At 37.5% G+C, this 19,598-nt stretch overlaps 1 protein-coding gene across 3 annotated transcripts in view; it reads right to left on the reverse strand.

Annotated features, from left to right (window-relative positions):
- Positions 1-19,598, reverse strand: part of LOC126981307 (proteasome activator complex subunit 4-like) — a 45,737-nt gene that overhangs the window by 11,684 nt on the left and 14,455 nt on the right. For 2 of the 3 annotated variants that reach the window (XM_050832238.1, XM_050832237.1), the window contains 19 exons: positions 18,152-18,285; positions 17,152-17,256; positions 16,771-16,919; positions 16,314-16,520; positions 15,288-15,474; positions 14,894-14,983; positions 12,950-13,168; positions 12,504-12,602; positions 11,488-11,625; positions 10,591-10,806; positions 10,256-10,413; positions 9,110-9,202; positions 7,692-7,881; positions 7,146-7,403; positions 6,251-6,380; positions 4,979-5,169; positions 3,661-3,851; positions 2,550-2,679; positions 1,257-1,396 (listed from right to left, as the gene is read on the reverse strand). In XM_050832238.1, the coding sequence (XP_050688195.1) occupies positions 1,257-1,396; positions 2,550-2,679; positions 3,661-3,851; positions 4,979-5,169; positions 6,251-6,380; positions 7,146-7,403; positions 7,692-7,881; positions 9,110-9,202; positions 10,256-10,413; positions 10,591-10,806; positions 11,488-11,625; positions 12,504-12,602; positions 12,950-13,168; positions 14,894-14,983; positions 15,288-15,474; positions 16,314-16,520; positions 16,771-16,919; positions 17,152-17,256; positions 18,152-18,285 (3,025 nt within the window). The remainder of the gene's footprint in view (positions 1-1,256; positions 1,397-2,549; positions 2,680-3,660; positions 3,852-4,978; positions 5,170-6,250; positions 6,381-7,145; positions 7,404-7,691; positions 7,882-9,109; positions 9,203-10,255; positions 10,414-10,590; positions 10,807-11,487; positions 11,626-12,503; positions 12,603-12,949; positions 13,169-14,893; positions 14,984-15,287; positions 15,475-16,313; positions 16,521-16,770; positions 16,920-17,151; positions 17,257-18,151; positions 18,286-19,598) is intronic. The other variant, XM_050832239.1, reaches the window with a different exon arrangement.

Genomic DNA, 19,598 nt, shown 5'->3' on the forward strand with positions numbered 1-19,598 from the left:
TCCTCCTCCCTCCCTCTCTCCCTCCTCCTCTCCCACCCCTCCCCTCCCTCTCTCTCCCTCCCTCCCTCCTCCTCCTCTCCTCCCCCCTCCTCTCTGCCTCCCTCTCCCTCCCTCCTCTCTCCTCCTCCCTCCTCCTCTCCCTCCCTCCTCCCTCCTCCTCCTCCCTCCCTTGCCTCCCTCCTCCCCCTCCCCTCCTCCTCCTCCTCTTCCCTCCTCTCTGCCTCCCTCCTCCCTCTCTGCCCCTCCCCTCTCGGTATATACTAACCATCATTCCCTGTTCTTCCTGCTACTGAAACATCTTTTAGGTTACCCCTCTCTCCTATCCCTGCCAACATTACTGATACTCTTGCTGCCCCACTCTCAATTCTTTCAGTATGATCATACATCTCTGCAGAATCTCTACTTGTAAATCTAATCTCCCTTGTAAATCATAATCCTTCTCCATTTACTTTGGGTAAATATGGAGTGTCACTACGCGCCGCCAATATTGCCCCCATGAGAATAATAACCTTTCCAAGGTCTCACATACTAGATACAATACTATCTCACGAAATATACCCCTTTACTTATGTTGATGCTTTGTGTAGTTATGATTAACTTCCTTGGAATAAGATTACAGATACATGGGCTGTGGTGTTGGCTGTGTATGGTGGCACTGCAGTGTACACAATGGTACCAATTAAAAATGGCCACCGCCAAATGAGAAGCTGGATGCGCACAGAGCGATCGCTAGATGCGGTACTATCTCGCGAAATAAACCCCTTTACTTATGTTGATGCTTTGTGTAGTTATAATTAACTTCCTTGGGAAAAGAGTACGGAAATATGGGAAAATTACAGTAACTTTCGGGTGATAAAAGTCTCTCGTTAATTTTTCCCCATTTAAAGTTTGCCCCAGATCTGACGATTTCGCATTTGGCATGATATTTTCAGACCAACGTATTTGCCAGATGCGAGGTTCCACTGCAACACCCTTGTAGGTCCTATAAATGCACATTCAAAAGTCTACATAAATCTTAAAGGAAAGAAATTTTCCAATCTCAAGAGTAAGTGGTAAACTTGTGATCCTATCAGATAAATAATTCTATTAATGGAAGTCCCTACACTATATTACCAGAGAAATTAGAAGTTAAAATATTGACTGCGTCCTTTCTCAGATGAGTAAAATAGGTGCATGAACAAGTTGGAAGTTTGATGTAGTTAATCACAAGTATAAGGAATGCAAATACTTGCAAAAACTGAAGATAAGATACTCACTGATTATCAGGTCTGTGGTCTCCAGGAGATGTACTTGCAGGAACATCATGTTTGCCACACACTGAGTAAGGGTCAATCTCAACTTTCTTGTGCTTTCTCTTTTGATTTTTCAAAATCCATGGCATGTAGAAGACTGATGTCTGTAAATTTAAGCCATATAAGACCAAAATGTTTTCACAGGGCATAATGATTTATTTATTTATTTATTTATTTATTTTTTTTTTCACTACCACAGCAACATGCAGTATGATAGTGTTACTGAGATACTCCCCAGTTCTTTTCTCCTAAACAATTTTTTTTTTTTTTTTTTTTTTTTTTTTTTTTTTACGTCGCTGCCTGTTGCGCCGGTAGGCATCTTCCTGGTGGGGCCTGATGGTCGGCCCAGCCCGTTCTGGCGCAGGCGAGTGTTTATAGTGGCGCCATCTTGCATTGGCTCATGCTGCCCCCCGGAACTCGTTCTTGATTCACTTGGACGGCTTCCTCTAGAGTCCGGGTTGATGGGTGGTCTTCAGGACAGCATGTGGGTAGTTTTAAGCCACTCGGCGGTGACTGACCCAATCATGTTTAAAGCTCAAAAGAGTGGTGTTCAGTGAGGAAGTGTATCTTCAGTTGAGTCATTCTATTGTACTCACACATACTAAGTGGTTTCCTGGGCTCTTTAAGTAATTTATTAACCTGTTTCTGAATCAATTCGGTCCTACCTTCTTTATGAACCGAATGTTATCTAAAGTATATTTATTGCCATGAACCTTATTTTTCTTTTCACATTACAAACTGTCTCTAGAACCATCATTATTATTGAGGAACTTATTTCCTATAGATAAAGTATGGGAAACACAAACATGTGGCTAGTTTTAGAAATGGTTTGGCCAAACTCATGGCAGCATAATGTAGTGCAGGAGCTGCATAACTTTATTTAATATAACACAGAGGAATACAGAAAAAAAGTAACCTCTATGTATCCAGATATGGTGCTCAGTTTATATTACTTTATCTACTGAAAAACTTAAGCCTCTTCAATGCAAACCCATCATCTTTTTACGGAATGAAAATAACAATGTTTTTTCCAAGCCATGTATAGCATAATTTTCCCTGCTGATTCCAATGAATTTGCATCATTCTACAATGTGCATGCAAATCCAGTTCGGTAAAATCAAGATGCAGCTGACATAGGATAATCTCAGCCATAAGCTAATATTCATAAAAATAATTAGTGACATTACAATTTAAACATTTCCCCATACAGCCACTTGATCATTATAAAACTAACAACAGATTACACAACTTCCTTACCTCCCGAATGCGTATATTATCATGGATCAGATTGGAGGTGAAGGCCCTGACCCCTGGAGCTGGGAATACCACATCAGGACGAACTAAACAGCCAAGAAGGTTGAGTGCCATGTTGTGTGTCCGCCAGTGCCTGAAGAAAATTATGTGTTAAGGTTACTAGTTCACTGTATTACTATAGTCGGTTCACCCAAGTCTGAGGCGTGTATTATTGTGCCCTGGCAACCTACAGTCACACAGTGTGTCTGATTTCATGGATGATATAGGAGTTCCTACACATAACATTTGAAGCCATCTTATATCCATAATCAAATATTTTACTCAATGTTCATTATACATGTAAATGTAATAGTAAGAGAGGAAACCGAAAAATTATACTATGAAAATAGTTTTATTTTCCTTGTAAGCTGTGTTGACTTCCTTCCATATTTGGGTGGTGTACATCCAAGGGTGGTGCACTCCGAGGCAGGTGCACCGGCGTACACTAGGGTGCTACTGGGTGTGCCAGGCCCGGAAGTGTTCCTCAGAACAAAAACCAACATCAGGGCATGAGTGGCAATATTTCCTCGATGATATATGATACAGATCAAAGCATGTATGTAGAAAATAACAAAAGTTATTATGGCCATAAAAAACGAATGTAAGTACTTGGCATATATTCATGCCTTCTAACAGTGCCATAGAGGGTGGCATGTCGTCACTGCACAGATGCCATAAGGTACAAACTGGGTGCTCACCAATACATACCAAACCAACTTTCAGAAAGGCTCCATACACCCTATTATAATTATGTTGTATGTTTGTACAACAGTGGTCCCACAGCAGACATTCAGTCGTGTTGTACTCAAGTACAACATTTCAGAAATTTGGAAACAAAGGGGTTAAGACATGACTCTTACAACATGGAAACTACATTGAACTAAGATTTTGTCAGGTTCTGGGAAGCAAATGTCCTAAGTTATTCTTACTAATATACACATCAAAAGCAAAATAAATAAAACTAATCTTCAACCTGCAGAACCAAGACATAAAATTGACAAGCATGTTTACAATAACTTTCATAGGCAAGCTGAAAGACAAGAGATACCAAAGCTAAAACATCATCACAACTTACAATGCCCCGGATTCAAGATGCTCCACCAGGCTCATGACCAGTTTGGTGTAGAGTTCATGATTGGTTCTGCCTTTTTTCAAAACATTTTCACAAGCAGAAGACACAACAGCCTCAGTAACAACATTATCCTTCACCTTTGGGTTATCAGTTTGCAGGAGGGCTTCTGCTGCCCTTACAATCTCATCTGGTGTCTGGAAATATATCACATCATTTTCAACATCATTATCATCTTGTGAAATTATGGGAAAATCGGACATTAAATAGATGATGATGATATCATCATTGCCATGATCATTACTATCAACATTATCACTTCCATTTCTCTTACCCGGGATGATAGAAATCAAGATAAATTTCAAAACTGAAAACATTAAAAGTTGAAACACTAATCATTTAAAAAAGTCTCTAAAGGATATTATATGCCATTCTAAAAGCAAAGCAGTGATCTAATTTGTGAGGTTCAATAGCTAATGATCTAGTGTAGGTGTTGCTATTTTTATTTCTAAACTTCCTTTTGTGGCATAAGTATGAAATGCCACAACATGCACACCACAACCATGTGACCAGATACAGCCTAAACCCACCCTCTCATAGCCACTGTGGTATTTACCTGTCCATGAATCTAATCTATCAAGATCATATCCTCTATACCTCAATAAGATTTAGAAAAGCAACAAGATCACCACTAGAACCCCCCTTACGGAATTTGTACTGCCAATCGGAAAGAAGGTTGGAAGTTAATAAATAGATGCTCAAGAAATTTCCTGTTAAGGATTGTTTCAAAAGCTTTGACACATACAAAAAAGTAAAGAAAGTAAAGCTATAGAACAGTACTAGTTTGAAGGGATAGAGTGGTCACCCTTTTTAGGCACATGCTTTATGTAAGTGTACTTCCAGCAGAGATGAAAGAGTTTGTCTGAGAGGGATGATAGATTGAACATATTCTCAATTATCAAGTGGAATATTCAGAGAATGTTTGAGAGAAAAGTTCAGCTTTAAAGATCGATGAGATGGGTGTAGGGTTCTCAGGATTAAGGAGTGGTAGAAAGATGAGGAAATGTGTCTTATTCCTGATGTTCAACATTAATCCTACCTTTCTTACTTTAACTTTTAATCTAAAAATATAGTGAAAGCTAAGTCATGGTTGTTTACAAATACTGTATTTCGCAAGTAACAACTGACTCCCTATCATTGGAGCAATTGTTTTTTCAAGGAGTTACTCAAACATTGCTTGTGCATGCCATGACATTGCTATTATTATTAAACATCTTTTATGACACTAGGTTCCTAAGAATATACAAAATATCTTTTAACATACGTGATGGTATATTGCGATGAGTTCCATGTAGTAGTAGACAGCATCAGATAAAGCATTCATGAGCCTGATTATGGAAGGCTTTTCAGAGTGCTGGGATGAAATCAGCGCTGGCCATACCATATTCAGGGACTCCCAGTCTCGCCGCACCATGAGAGACTTCCCTTGTCTTCCCAACAACAGGTAGAGGCTTCCTGTAAATTTGATGTTCATTTATAATCAAAACTTGGATTAGGTAGGATTTAAACATTCATGCATCTATATTTTCTCTGGACGCTGCTTTTAAATCTTGCTGATGATATCTCACAATAGATGGGGAATAATATGGTAATAATAATTGTATTTTAAGTGAGAAGGTAGACTTTTCCTAGGTGACTGAAGCACAGTCTCCACTTAGTCGATGGATGATCTCACCAGTCAAAACAAACAAAAAAAAGCTATTTACGTTAATGGACCAAGGTCAAGGGAGTGTGTATATAAGCTTTGTTTTTTGCTGAATTGATGGAAGTTTTTATCTTGTACACAATATCTATTAAAGATATAAATTTTTCTCATAACACTGATATCAATGAGTTCCCATACTAAATATACTTCCACTGAACACTAGACTCAATATCTTGCCATTGGAGTCAATGTCAAGTTTAGAGGAGTTGCAGTGCATTGTCTGAGTCAATCTACTTTCATATTGTCTCCTTAGTTCAGGCAGCATGCAGCTGCAGTTGCAATGTAGGAACCTTCATGTCAGCTGACACCACAGATATGTCACCTATGACTGCCACTTGTTTTGTAAAATAAATTTCCATTTCATGGTATATTTACTGTTTACAACTCTGGCCATGTAAGTCTTCCAAGCAGCAGTTGTTTTCATGCCAAAAGGTGATTGATGGAGACAAAAATTGAGGCAAAATGGAGTTACTTGTTAGTTTTGTAGCAGCAGTAGCTGCTGCAGCTCCAAGCTCAAGCTTCTCCGACATGCTGATGTTCAGGGTTGTCTTGCTTATGCCTTGCAGTGTTTTGAGTCAACGTGCCAGTTAACGAGGCAAGGAAGGGTTGCATGACCTAGTACACATAATTTGCAACCTCGGCTACAACCTCCAGGTAGCAGTGCAGTGTTTTATGAAAGGTGGCAACACACTGAAATAATTATTCATGGACACTCTACTTTTAAATCTTAGAAAACATATACACAGTGTGATTAAATGGATCAGCTCAGAATTAACTGTTAAGTATTGGTTATGAGTTTATCATTAAACACATGAGCCACTTTCAATTTACCTTTGAACTGCTCATGTTGTTCTGTTGGATTAACTTGAAGGCAGGTGATGAGGTCTGGCAGGATCAACTTGTAGGAGTAAGGAAATGACTGGAAAACTTGGTTGAGAGTTTGCTGGCTCTTACTTCTGACCTGGAAATAAAAATAATATCATCAATTGGATAGCAGAGCAAAACTATCACTTATTGATTCTTTAATTTTCATTGCATTTCACAGTTTAGCTCAATCAAGATCCCTTTTCTTTATATATTGATGATAATAATAATTGGTAACCCTACTTTTCATCAAAAGTTTTCCCCAGTAGAAAGCCGTTTCCCTTTTACAATTTATATGATTCTTTTACTTCCGCTTCTACTGTTCTCCCCCACATCATGGACCACATCCAATGACTGCACTGACTGTTTTCAGTTGTTTATTACAAGGGATGTAGTGAACTCGCTGTGTGCATGGACAAACACTCGTGCACCATGTTTTTTTAGAGAGAACCCCACAGTATATAAAAAGATCGTAAGGAGCAAATAGTTTGGTCGCTACAATAAAATATACACAACCCCCCACACCGTGGGAAGTGTAGCTGTCACGTCGGAATGTCGGGGGAATGCAATGTTTACATGCGCGGTGGCGCTTGGTAAAGAAGGGGTTAATAGAATAATATAAATGAAGAGTTAAGAAATATCAAGGTTAAAACTGAATGCAAGAAGTTATAGTTAAGAAATATAAGCAGTACAATAACTGCTTTGATGTGAAATGAAAATTCTGGTTGCAGCTGGTTATTTGATGATAGTTCCAGCCAGAACCGGAATTTCATAAAAATTGAGGTACCGCCGGAAGCACCTGTAATCAACTTTCCTTTTTCATTCAATATAACAAAAAATAGTCCTTAAAGGTACTACTCACTTCACTATATTGACTAGTTGAGAGTTGTAGAAGACTGGTCATAATGGCACTGTGAGTTGGTGTTAGGTGAGTGACACTGTTCTCCAAGATACGACTCTCTTGGTGAAGGACTGTCCTCTCAATAAGTAGAGACCTTATGTGCTGCTTGTTTCTTGTGAGTTTGTTGGCCAATGCATCTTTGATGAACTGGAAGCTCTTCCATCTTGCATCAAAGTCATCTTTTGAAACTCCATGAAAGAATATCAGCCCATGATAAATCTGTAGAAATAAGAAATGTATTATACCATTAGCGTACAGCCCCTAGTATGTAAAATGTTCCATTCTGCATAAGAACACACCAGTAAAAGTAATTTAAACTTTCATTTTGTCATACTTTGTTACAATAAATATGAACTTAGTGAATGACCCAGATCATGATAAAATTATATCTATATATACAAATTTGTGATGTCAGTCTCCCTTTATGTGAACTGACTACACCTACCCATCATATTTAAGACTAAACAAAAAGTTTCACTTGTTTTAACAGAAATATTCAATACTGACATTGACAGCTCTGCAAAGAGACTTTGCATCATCAGATCCCTGAGTGAGCAGTCGGTCCACCAGTTCCAGAATGACATCGGAAGCAGCTTTGCGCACATTTGTTGGGAAGTGTTCAGAGTCAAGAGTGGCACATAATTCTCGATTTCTGACAATGAACTTGGAAGTATCTTTCTTTACTGCCATGTCAACCCTGAAGGCATAGAAAAAAAATACAACTTTATACAATATATGTCAATAATTAGGAATGAACCGATTTTCATGTGAAAACAGTACAAAACAAACTTAGGTTACAATGGTTTGAGTTTGGTGATTTGATGGAGCTCCCAAGGCGTGTAAAGCAACCTAAATCATCATGATTACATAAACATGAGTATGTAAAATGACCATCACCCTACATAAGATAGCCCCTTAAGACTTATTATTTACCATCTCCCATCCCTATCATCCACTACCTTATTGTAGATCAATTCTAGTGTATCATCTTGGAGCATAAATTTATATAACTTTTACCAATTGCTACAAATCTTAACCTCATTTTCAAGGCAAGTCAATCATTACTGTCAACTACTGATACACAGGGATAAAGAATGTATGTCTCCTTATTCCAACATGTGTTTTAAGAAGTAACTAAAAGAGAGGTATTAGAGTTAAGGAGGGGAGTTAAATGAAGCTCTAATCTAAAAAGATGATGAGACAATTATAGCAGAATCAGAAGAGAGCATATACAGACATGTCACAAACTTTGAAGAGGTATCTTAACACAGACAGGAAAGCCATCATAGTCAGGCTATCATAGAAGAAAATAGAAGAAGCATGAATCCTTTGTTTACTAATACCAGTTGACCAACTGCTAATAGTTATGTCTGAGTTTTCATTACTGGTTTGATATTTTCATTACCCTATTTCTATATGGAAAACCATTAATTAGTAAGTAATTTGCAATAGTATGATATATTGAGAATGAAAACAGCAGCCACTGCATCACTACTACCCAAATCTATCTCCTTTTGTTTACTAATATCAGCTGACCAACTGCTGGTAGCTATATTCTAGGAACTTAACTCATTGTGTTCTTTTATAAATCAGTGTGAGATTTTAGCATGGTATATATCAGTATGAGACAAAGGAAAAAGGGGGTGACAACACAATTACTGCCCATGAAGCCTACAACAGAGGATGAATGAAAACTTTACCAATGACTGTGTTATTTAGCAAGGTGTTAATTACACCAATTTTCTGATCAGTGGGAAAAGTGTTAAAGGGTTGGGGATACTAGAGCAGCAAGCTTACAATGACTCCAGATTTGGGGGGTTGCTGTCTTATAAAATGAACATTGCTCTGAAGTCCATATTTTCAACAGAAACATTTGGGGTAGTCTAATGCTACTCGCCTCATAGGCCGGAATATACAGTACTTACAACGAAATGGGTTCTTCCTCCCAGTGAGGCAGAGCAGCACCAGCACCAAGCAGGATGTCAAGGGTGATACTCAAGCTCTGCTGAAGGTGCTCCCTGAAATTATTATTCACAGTTACTTCCTATTCAATAGATATGATTTTGTTATATTTCTTAGATAAGGTATGTCGAAATTTTTCTTATAACAAAAAGAAGAATTCAAAGTCATAATTTTGGAGTAAAAGGTAGGAGCCAGCTTCTTGGAAGTGAAGACATTGGTTTATGTGTACAGAATTCCCGACCTTGAGGAAGCTGATTCAGGAAGAAGAAATTTTCAGTTGAAATTTTGAGTTAAAGTAGCAATGAGAATGTTGCATGAAGCAAGCAGCCTCTTTGAAGTGAAGGCCCTGGTTTATACATGCAAAATGCCTGACCTCAAGGAAGCTGAATCAGGAAGAGATAAGATAAGAAATTTTCAGATGAAATTTTGAGTAGCACTGTGAACATTTCAAGTAGAAGGGGACAGCTGTGTGTTTTCAAAGAATACGGGATAAAAGTCTCAAAGGTTGTGTTATTAGGAGAATTGAGTTTTTGAGGCATTGAAGCACACAAAGTTCCTTTGGTCCCAGTCTGAAATAATAGCAAGGTCAGAAGTTTAGCATTCTGCAGCATCTAGCCAACCAGAGTTGTAGAACTCCTACTGAGATGATGATCTGTTAAAAAATGTGGAGTAATGCAAAATTGAATAAAATTATTAGAACCGTTATTTTTTTAAATGATAATTAACGAACAATAAAAAGTGGGAGATAAAACACAGCCCTGCAGAACACCACTGTTTATAGGTTCATGGAAAGAACCATGACCATCTACCACATAGGAAATACATCAGCCTGAAAGGAAACTCGAGATGAAAGTACAGAGAAGGGAAGAAAATCCATAGAAGTGAAAACCATGCTGGTGAATACTTCAGAAATTTCTTCTTAAGGATTGTTTTAAAAAGCTTTAGGACAAGTAAGTAAAGCTCCAGGCAGTACTTTATGAGTTACAGCAGACATCCTTCTAAGGCACATGTATGTGAGCATATTTCCAGCAGAAAGGGAAGACAGATAAATACACACGAAGGGCTGAATATGTGCTATTAACACATGCAGATATCAAATAGATATTAACCTGGACACCTCCTTTTCTCCAGTGGCAACTTTATGCAGTAGCATGAGTTCTGGTGTGAGGAAGGTGCGTACTAATGCTTGCATAGCTGCTTCCTCAGCTTCTGTTGGCTCCACCCAGGTCAGCCCCAAGTTATGCACATCCCCAGCCTCTCCCCAGTGCTGTGTTCAAGCATATGAAGACAGGCAAGGATTAGTACTAAATCTATATTTCAATTTATGGTGATCTAATATATTGGCTGAATACAATTTACTCATAACAGTCCACCAAGCTGTCATGCCTACAATTGTCATCAGCTAGAAAGTGAAATCTGATCACAGTTAATTACTACAACTTACTCTTATAGGCAAACAGGTGGAGAATGGTTCATCCCAACTGTAGGGCAATGAACGGTATTCTGAGGGCATTGATATGCTTAAATATTTGAGCAGGTACCGCAGCACAGATCCTGCTAGGTGGTAACCTTCTCGACTCTTGAGGTGCAGCGTTTGAGATAATACTTGTGTTATCTGTGGTATGTACTGCAGCAGATGGCAACCACTGCATCTTACCAACTGAAAGAAAGAAAATATATCAATTCATAACTATCTCAAATTCCCTCACTGAATTTCATCAAGACAGCAGGCTCAAAAAAACTGACAACTATGTCATATTCATAATAAAATGTTTTTGATTTCTAACCAACCCCTACTGAGAACTTGATAAAAGTTGTCAAACCAGGTGCTGCTGAATTAATAGCAAAATGAGCTGCTGCTATATAAACAGCTATTAAGAATTAACCTTTGATGGACTTTTTTGATGAACTATTGTTGGGATGATGTGGAGTGAGGGCTTAAAGGTTAGTATGTATGTTGGTTGATGTTGACCTGATACTGTGAGTGATACCCTTTGATTAAACATAGAGAAAGCAAATCTGAAGGAAGCTCTAATTTTGATGCAATGGTTTTTGGGCCAATAGGGTGCTGGAATGTGGTGGTCACAATGGATTATTATATCTAAACAGCACCATAAACGATAATGACATTGAAAAACAGCAACAGTTTTGTTCTCATTCAAAATAGGACCCATAAATACCCTCAATAAGGATATGAAAACAATCCCATAACTAAATTCCACTACACTCAAACACTAATAAATATCTATGCTTCAGCTTAAATCCATTTAAGTGAGATATGAAAACTAAGAAACTGACAAGAAATGGATCTATAAACCATACACAAAATGAATAAGATCACCTCTGACAGGAGCAGGAGATTGAAAAGAAGCTCATCATCCAAGTGTTCTTCATTTTGCACTTCTTCATTGTCTGTGAGTGTCAGCAGCAGTCGGCAGACTCCAGGGACAAACACCTTCAGTGCCTCATGAGGATTTACCTATAACAATAATGATAAATAAACACAATAACATAATAATAATAATAATAATAATAATAATAATAATAATACCAGGGAGTAGGTAGGAAGACACCTACCAAAACGGGCGTAAGCCACTCCCAGTGAGGTATATATGGGAAGCGAGGAGGATGCTGAACCCCTCCAAAGACCCTTCCCATGTCATCACTGTCCATTTCCCTATTGTCTCATCAACACCAGAGAGTAGTTCAGCATGCTCTCTAAAGACAAATCCTCTCTCCTTCCACACCACACTACATTCACACAACATAAACACCATTTCCCAAAATTTTACAAATTCAAAATGGGTAAACATAGCATTGCCTTGGAGTCCCCACCTGGGAGGGAACCACAAATTCACCCAGGGAGGACTCCCCTTTTCACTGCCGACTTGAGAGGTGTCTTGATAACTCCTCAGACCTTTTTCTTGTCAACTTCTGCAACATTCACAATCTTCGTTCCAAATTCCATTCTGTGGAGCATCATCTCTCCTCCTCTAAACCTCACTTTCTCTTCCTTACCGAAACACAGGTCTCGGCAGCTACTGACAGCAATCTTTACTCTGTTTCTCTGCGTGTCATTACTTACAATATCTAACCAATTCATAATTATCGTACTGTGAAAACAATAATTTTTCACAAATTATGATGAAAATAATAATAATAATAATAATAATAATAATAATAATAATAATAATAATAATAATAATAACAATATTAATAACAATAATAGTGATAATGATGATAATAGATACAGTTGATTGACAGGGAGGCTTATCTCTTCCTCATCCAGTACCACGTAACCCCTCTGGTTGAATAAACTAAAGATTAATTTAGTTAAACCTCTTCATCAGAAATTACCTTGACTGCAGACCGACACATGTTGGCTGCAAACTTCCCAGCAACATGAATTTCTATCATTTTGCCCTTAATAAATGTCTGTAATCGTTGCAAGGCAGCCTGAAAGAATATTAAAAGGATTAGAAACAAAACCCAAGGTTATACATCATCTTCAAGGCTTATTTAATTTCACAGTAAGGGAGTCATCCATGTACACATCAAATTAATTTACATAATTACTTGAAACTTCATTATTCACTACTTGATGTACCTCAAAAAATTATCCTGAATGTTTATAGTTGTTCATCAAAATAAAACAAAAATTTACAAAATGTATAACATCTTCACCAACTTGAGCAACAATTTGTAAACTAATAATTTCAAAATTCACAAAGCATTTAGCACTGAAACTGTATTCTAAAAGAGGCAAGATTAAAATAAACTTCGATAGATTTTGGATAACTTACGTCATAAATCTTTGGATGGGCCTGAGTTATAATAGCAGAAAATGTGGATGAGAGGCCCATTTCTAGCATGTTTTCCTCCCTATTCATCTTTTCAGTTTCCCTGTCTTGTTGAGTGATTTGCTCAAGGGTTGAATTCTCTATGAGAGCAAAGCATCGGTCCATAAATTGCAGAACAAAATCTTCAAAACTTGCAGTCTGCAGGCACACTTCTTGCTCCAACTGTAAACAAATACATTTATTTGAGGATATAAATGGATTAGGATAATTTTTTTACATCAAAGTCTGTGACTATCTATTAAAGAATGTTGTATCTCAGTTTGTGTATAAAATAAATTTCTCACTTCCATAACAGAATGCTGTGCCTGCATCAAACTTAAAAGTACTGTGATGTAAACATATATTTCAATCATCTTATTTTTTATTGTGCCTTATAAGCAATTTATGTTTGTGTTTCATATATTTTATGTATAGGTGACAAGTTTCTCTCTTTATGTATTGTGTGCAAAGTTTATGTGTATGTATTTGTGTGGTGTCTACTGATGTCACTATTTTTTATTTATATTCATAGAAGTGAAGACTTCCTTAAAATCATATATGCTATAAACCATTTGACTGCTGAAGTAACCAAACTGTAAGAAAAGATTTCTTGTCTGTCACCACCTGTTTGCACAGGAGTCACTTAATGAGATACCTACCACATCCCCCCACTGTGTTGCAACCCTTGCCTTGTGTGCAATTCAAGGGTAAGGAAGGTGAATTCAGTGCACCCTGAGGTGCCAATGCCTCCCCCCCACCTTTTTTGCACATAAATTGTCATGGCCTTCCCTGACCTAATTAGTAGCTAAACACCTGTACATAGGTAAGTGCCTCTAGGCTAGATTTAGGTCCTGTGGTGGAGTTTTAATACCTAAGCTAGTACATAACTTATAGTATATAATTTATTTTTTCATGTGTTCGTCTGCCAGCCTTTGCCTAACCTCAAGTTTCTACTTTGTCTACTTTTTTGTGTGCCATGCCTTATTGATTCCTTGGTTTGTGTGACTGGAGGACACTTTTTATCAGAGATATTGCATATTTTTCACAGTAGACTATCGAGTTCTTGTTTCACGTAGCTTTTGTATGTTTGTTTTCATCCTACTCAGCTGTTTGGTTACTTTAGCAAGTCTCTTCCTGCCTATGCCTCTCCACCTGTGGAGTTCCATTTGATCCAAAGCTCCAATCATTTAGATCTACCCTTTCCTCATGAGCTCAGGCTTGTTCAAGAATGTATCCGAAATGACCTGAGGCTTGTTTTTATTTAGCATTGGTTTCCCTCTTGAACATTTATTCTTTGTTATTCCAGTGCTCATAGAGTTATGTTAATGTATCTTTAAAGCTTATTCCCCCATTATTTTTTACCCTTTTTTGCTCTACTTAGGTATTTCAAGTATTGGTGAGCTTGGATTAAAATCATTCTGTCACAATATGTAAATGCATCACAATGACACATGAGAAGCCCCCTCTGACATTTTATAAGGTGCCTCACTGCCAACTGAGACAGAAAAGAACCAGAGGCTTTGGTGTGAAGCAAGTGTTGGGCTCTTGACAACTTTAATTACTAAGTCGTCTCAACTATACATTCCATAATATTAGTTAACAGTAGACTTATGGTATTACTTCACATTAATGTGTGCACCAATGGTGTGGCCTGATGGTATGTTTGCCCTTTCAAGGACCACACACCTCCAGCTCTCACTTGCAATCTAAGGCAGTACTGATGGCCAACAAATAGCACATTGCACCACCTAATGCCTTGTGTAAAACATCTAGGCACTAGCAAGACCTGACCACAGATCTATGAAATACCAGAACCATAAACATTCAGCTACCATGCCCTGTTTATCACAAAAATTGTGTGCAGGACTACTGAAATATATAAGTAGTGTGAGCTCCCTCAATGCATACCTCTGTCAGGTCAGTAAATTCTTCTGCTGCTGACGAACAGTCAACAAAAGGCACAAGTGTTACCAGAGTATAGATGAACTGGAATGTTACCTGAAACAAATATTTTTATTACTTTCTTTATTTCAGATTTCTTTACACAAATATTTGATACTTAATCATGACAGTGTTCAGCACTTTCCCTTCCACGAGCTGTCCCTTTACTCTTCTGTTTCTGGCAAATAGCATGTTACTCTGGATAACCACAAATTTCTTAACATGTAATATCTTGCCTGAGTCTAACCCTTGGCACTTATCTGTAATAATTTACAGTTGAGTATCCAAGACACAAAACTGCTCTAATAAGAAAAGCAACAGTGACAATGTGAAAAAATGAGTGCAAGGCACAGATTCTTACCATGCATTTCTTTATATCATTAGGGTCAATGCCTGGGAGTGTTTGGATGAGTAGAGGAATAACATGACTCTGTCCCTCTGGGTAGTGCTTCCCTCCACGTACAAGGGCTCGTGCCACACACACCACACACTCAAGGGAGGCAGTCAAACGGTGAGGCTCAGTGGTGGTTTCTAGAGATGAATAGAGCCTACACAAAAGAAGCCAAGTATTTCAGTACATAAGGAAAAAAACTAGGAGCATGAAAAAAAAATTACATACCTACAGACCTGCAAGAAAGCAAGTTTAGAGGAGTGTGCAATTCATTACACAAAAAGCTACTGCCTCTGCTTTCTGTACTAAACAAGTCACACAAATGCTCAATTGATGCTCACATTTTATAGTGTCCTTACTACACCATAGGACTCCTTAAATGTTGTAGAGTGACAATTTTAGGACTGTAATGATTACTTTAAAAAATCTAGAAAGCTTTATGCATTTTATTTCCTAAGACATGAAACTACAGAAGCTATGTTAAAACACCCTAATATTCTTGGTACTGATAGTCCAATTATTTCTGACCTGATACCCTTTCCTATAATAAGAATAACACTGCACAGGGAAAATGGAGGATGAGAGCTCATGAGCTTTTGGTTATCTGCAATATAATTTTTAGCTTCTAATGTAAATTGAATAGAAAACAAAACAAGACAAGTAATAACAAGTTCCATCTATATCATAATTATATTATTATATCCTCAATGCAAGATGGAGTGAGGTATCAAGACCTAAAAATATACACTGTTAGTACACTTCAGGAAAACCTTGTGATCACAGTGATGCTGAATTTCATTGGTCGCTAATGCTTAATTTATTTAATAGAAGAGTGAGGGTAGACATGATGAGGAAAAACACGAATGGCACAATTAGTAATTTCATGGTGTAAGCCACTGTTATATGATCCCACTGTTAACAATTTTGAAGAAAAAAAAAGAAAAAAAAATACTGATTTTTTTGCTCTTATCATTTACATAAAAAAAATATACTTACTGCTCAAGAAGAGGTGGTATAACCAATTCTGGTCGAAGGAGAGACAACCTGTGGAAGACTATGCCAGCATCATGGGTGCCAGTGTGTGAGTACATAGTGAGCATTGTGGGTGTTTGAACACACTGCACAAAGGCTGTGATGTCTTCCTCAGTCAGCTTCTTGTGAGCTGGCACTTCTACTTCCCATGATGGCTTCTTATATCTTTCCCTTTAGAAGACACACCAAATGTTAATTATTTCACTGTCAGGGTGAGTGAATTGCAAGAAAGTGCTTTAAGTTTTCAGTATAGTCTATTTAATAAAAATCACAAGAATGGTTCATTTCATAGGTTTTGATATTCAGATGAATGGTCTTTTGGTATACTGAACTTATTCAGCCTTATATACTTAGAGCTTGGTAGCCTTTCAGCTGAAAATTTACATGTTACAAAATAAAAGGAAGAATGCCAACATCTTACCGATGTAATCTCCTAATAAAGAGGAGGGAGAGTTTGTTGAGGAAGTCATGCAGGTGTCTGCTCCATTGGCCTGAGTTGGAAGGATGATAATACGACTCCAGAGACTTGAAGAGACGACTCAGATTCTCCTGAGTCTTGCTGTTTCCACCCTGGGAAGAGAATCACATGACCACTTTGGATAATAAAAGAATGAAAAAAATTCTGGAAAATCTACAAGTATATTTAGTCACCATATAATAATTACTACTTCACATATTAACATGAAAGCAAATATAGTTTAATCAATCAAATAACTATTAAAAAAGAGAATTTTACATAACAAGATTGTACAGCTTAGAAGTTATCTTCACTCTATTATTACTGAAGAAAACAAATACCTACCAAATTTGCAACAATGAACATAGCTGAGGCAAACTGTGAGAGGCCATCTCCTTTGCCAACATGGGTTTTCTTGTAAGATACTGGGAGGCGGAATGAGCGTAATACCTGCACAAATAAGAGAAAACATGATAAATTTTCAAATCTCATATACAAAACACATGAAAGTAAAGAAATACATATATTGGAGACAAAAAAAGTAGAGTAGACTCAGACCATGAAAAAGAAATCAAGAAGAGAATAGGATTATGATGGAGTGATTTTGGTAAACATGGTTATGTCATGAATAGCAACTGCCACTCTCCCTGAAGAGAAAGGTGTACAACCTATGGATCATGCTGCTCTTAACCCTCTCACACACGATGACACAAATTGATTAAAAATTCAGTTTTCAGTGAAAGTGCGTAAAATTTGCGAGCGTCATTTGTTGGGATAAGTTTCTTAATGGTAACATGTGCCAACCTTTCTAAGGAGCGTAGATGAGGAGCACGGAGCGCTTTTTAGTTGTTACCCTACTCTGACGGGAGAGGAAAAAAATACAGTTTTCTTGGTGTAACTCGGGAACTAATATGCGTATGAGGATTTTAAGGATACCATAAGAATCCTCACTAAAATTTCAATCTTTGGCCAGCCAGATTTTTGTCAGAGACTTGGGGCTTCTGAAGGGTTGAGGTTTTACTGTATGCTGTTTTATTATTTAAATGTTTAGCTGCTTGTATGTTACTATTGCATCTAAAAGTGAGAGAAAAGGGGGAAGAATGGGGAAGATGTGGTAAACTGGGGAGGTCTACGAACCCATTAGAATAAATCCCATTGATCTTGATATTGTTTAGCTATTGCAATTTTCTAAATCACAGGGGTTTCACGGCCCCAATCAGGCGCAATATATTAGCGACAGGTGTATTGCATTTCATTATTCTGCTATAAATATTCAAGTTCTGCTTTAAAGTCTTAATTAAAAATCTTAGGCCATCTGGCAAGAGTAGAGTAGTATGATGTTTACCTTTGTAAACACCATGGGTAGATGCTCCTCCCAATCAATGTAGCCTATGTTGTGCCATGCTAGTCTTGAGAACAGCCAAAACATTGTGTTCTCCCAAAACAATGAGTTGCCATTGTGGCAAGCATTCCAGATGCCTGAAAAAAATAAATACATGTGTTATCAGGTGCCCCTCCCTAACTAAATGTGTTCTAATTTTAAGCATCCATGACTCACTGCTTGTTACTTTCTTTAAACCATAACAGAAAATTCTAATTAGATACTCAATTGCTTCAAGTGCTTTCCTGTGTAGCAAGCACAGCAATCTGAAAACTGTTGAATCAATCAATTTGTAAAAAAACATTTATTCATATACCATCAAGGTATTAAATGAAATTGGCGCTAAATGGAAATGTTTCAATGGGATTTATCAATTTGGGGCTGAAGGGACATTTTATCTAGTCAATCTTTTTTTAGTGGGGAAATTAAAGATTCAGAAATATACTGCAATAGTGCTATTCCTACAAGCAGAAGACAGTAAAAATAGCAGAAAAAGAATGTCAGTTTCATTTAAGTGTCAACATACTCCCCTGACAGCATACATATCATTGGCTGAAAGAGAAACAGATGAAGCAAGGCTGTCCAGAGTTTACCACCAATTCTGATCAATATTTGCATGAAAGTTCAATACACCACAGGGAAGCTGAAGTAAAGCAGAGCCATATAAATATGAACCTATATGACTTTGGAGTAGTCTTGTGCAACAGAGCAGCAAGACTGAGGTGGTGACAGAGCCATGTGTCTCAAAAAAACTAGTTTCATGTGAAAAATTACAAGGTACATCTTGTGCACACAAATATAAACTATTGTTGAATTTAAAAACTAATTTAACGATTTCCTGTGTCCTGTGAGCGGCCGCGTTCCTCTTGCCCTTTACCAACAAGGGTTCAAGAGGAACTCGGTCTCTACTCTCCTGCCTGACACATACTTGTCACTGGCCTTCCAGATATTATTGTATTTATAATAAATTTTCATTGCTTGTTTCTCTATTTTTTGGTTTGTTTAACTGACTGGCTTCACAACCATAGTGTTTTCCATTATTATGTCCCTAATTTAATTTGCACTATATGAAGTGAAACCATGCTATATGGAAAAATGTGTTCTAAAGTTAGGTCTTGTATTAGAAGGAAATCCTAAAAGGAAATTCACTTAAGGGAGAGTCTACTGCAGTAAACCAGTAATCCATAAAGTACATTCCAATTGTACTATGAAGTTTAACCACACACTCCCTCTACCGTCTTGCTCATTGGCTGGGCACTGCTAGTCATATGAAGACATGCCAGTGATAAACACACTTTCCGAGTGAACAGACCACTTTCCTCATGGTGTTGTTAATACAGTATGGTATACATGTGTGTTGTACGGTATATAATTACAACAGGATGCTGCTCCAGTAGCATATGGTAGACCT

This window comes from Eriocheir sinensis, chromosome 47, assembly GCF_024679095.1.
Source record: "Eriocheir sinensis breed Jianghai 21 chromosome 47, ASM2467909v1, whole genome shotgun sequence".
Lineage (NCBI taxonomy): Eukaryota > Metazoa > Arthropoda > Malacostraca > Decapoda > Varunidae > Eriocheir > Eriocheir sinensis.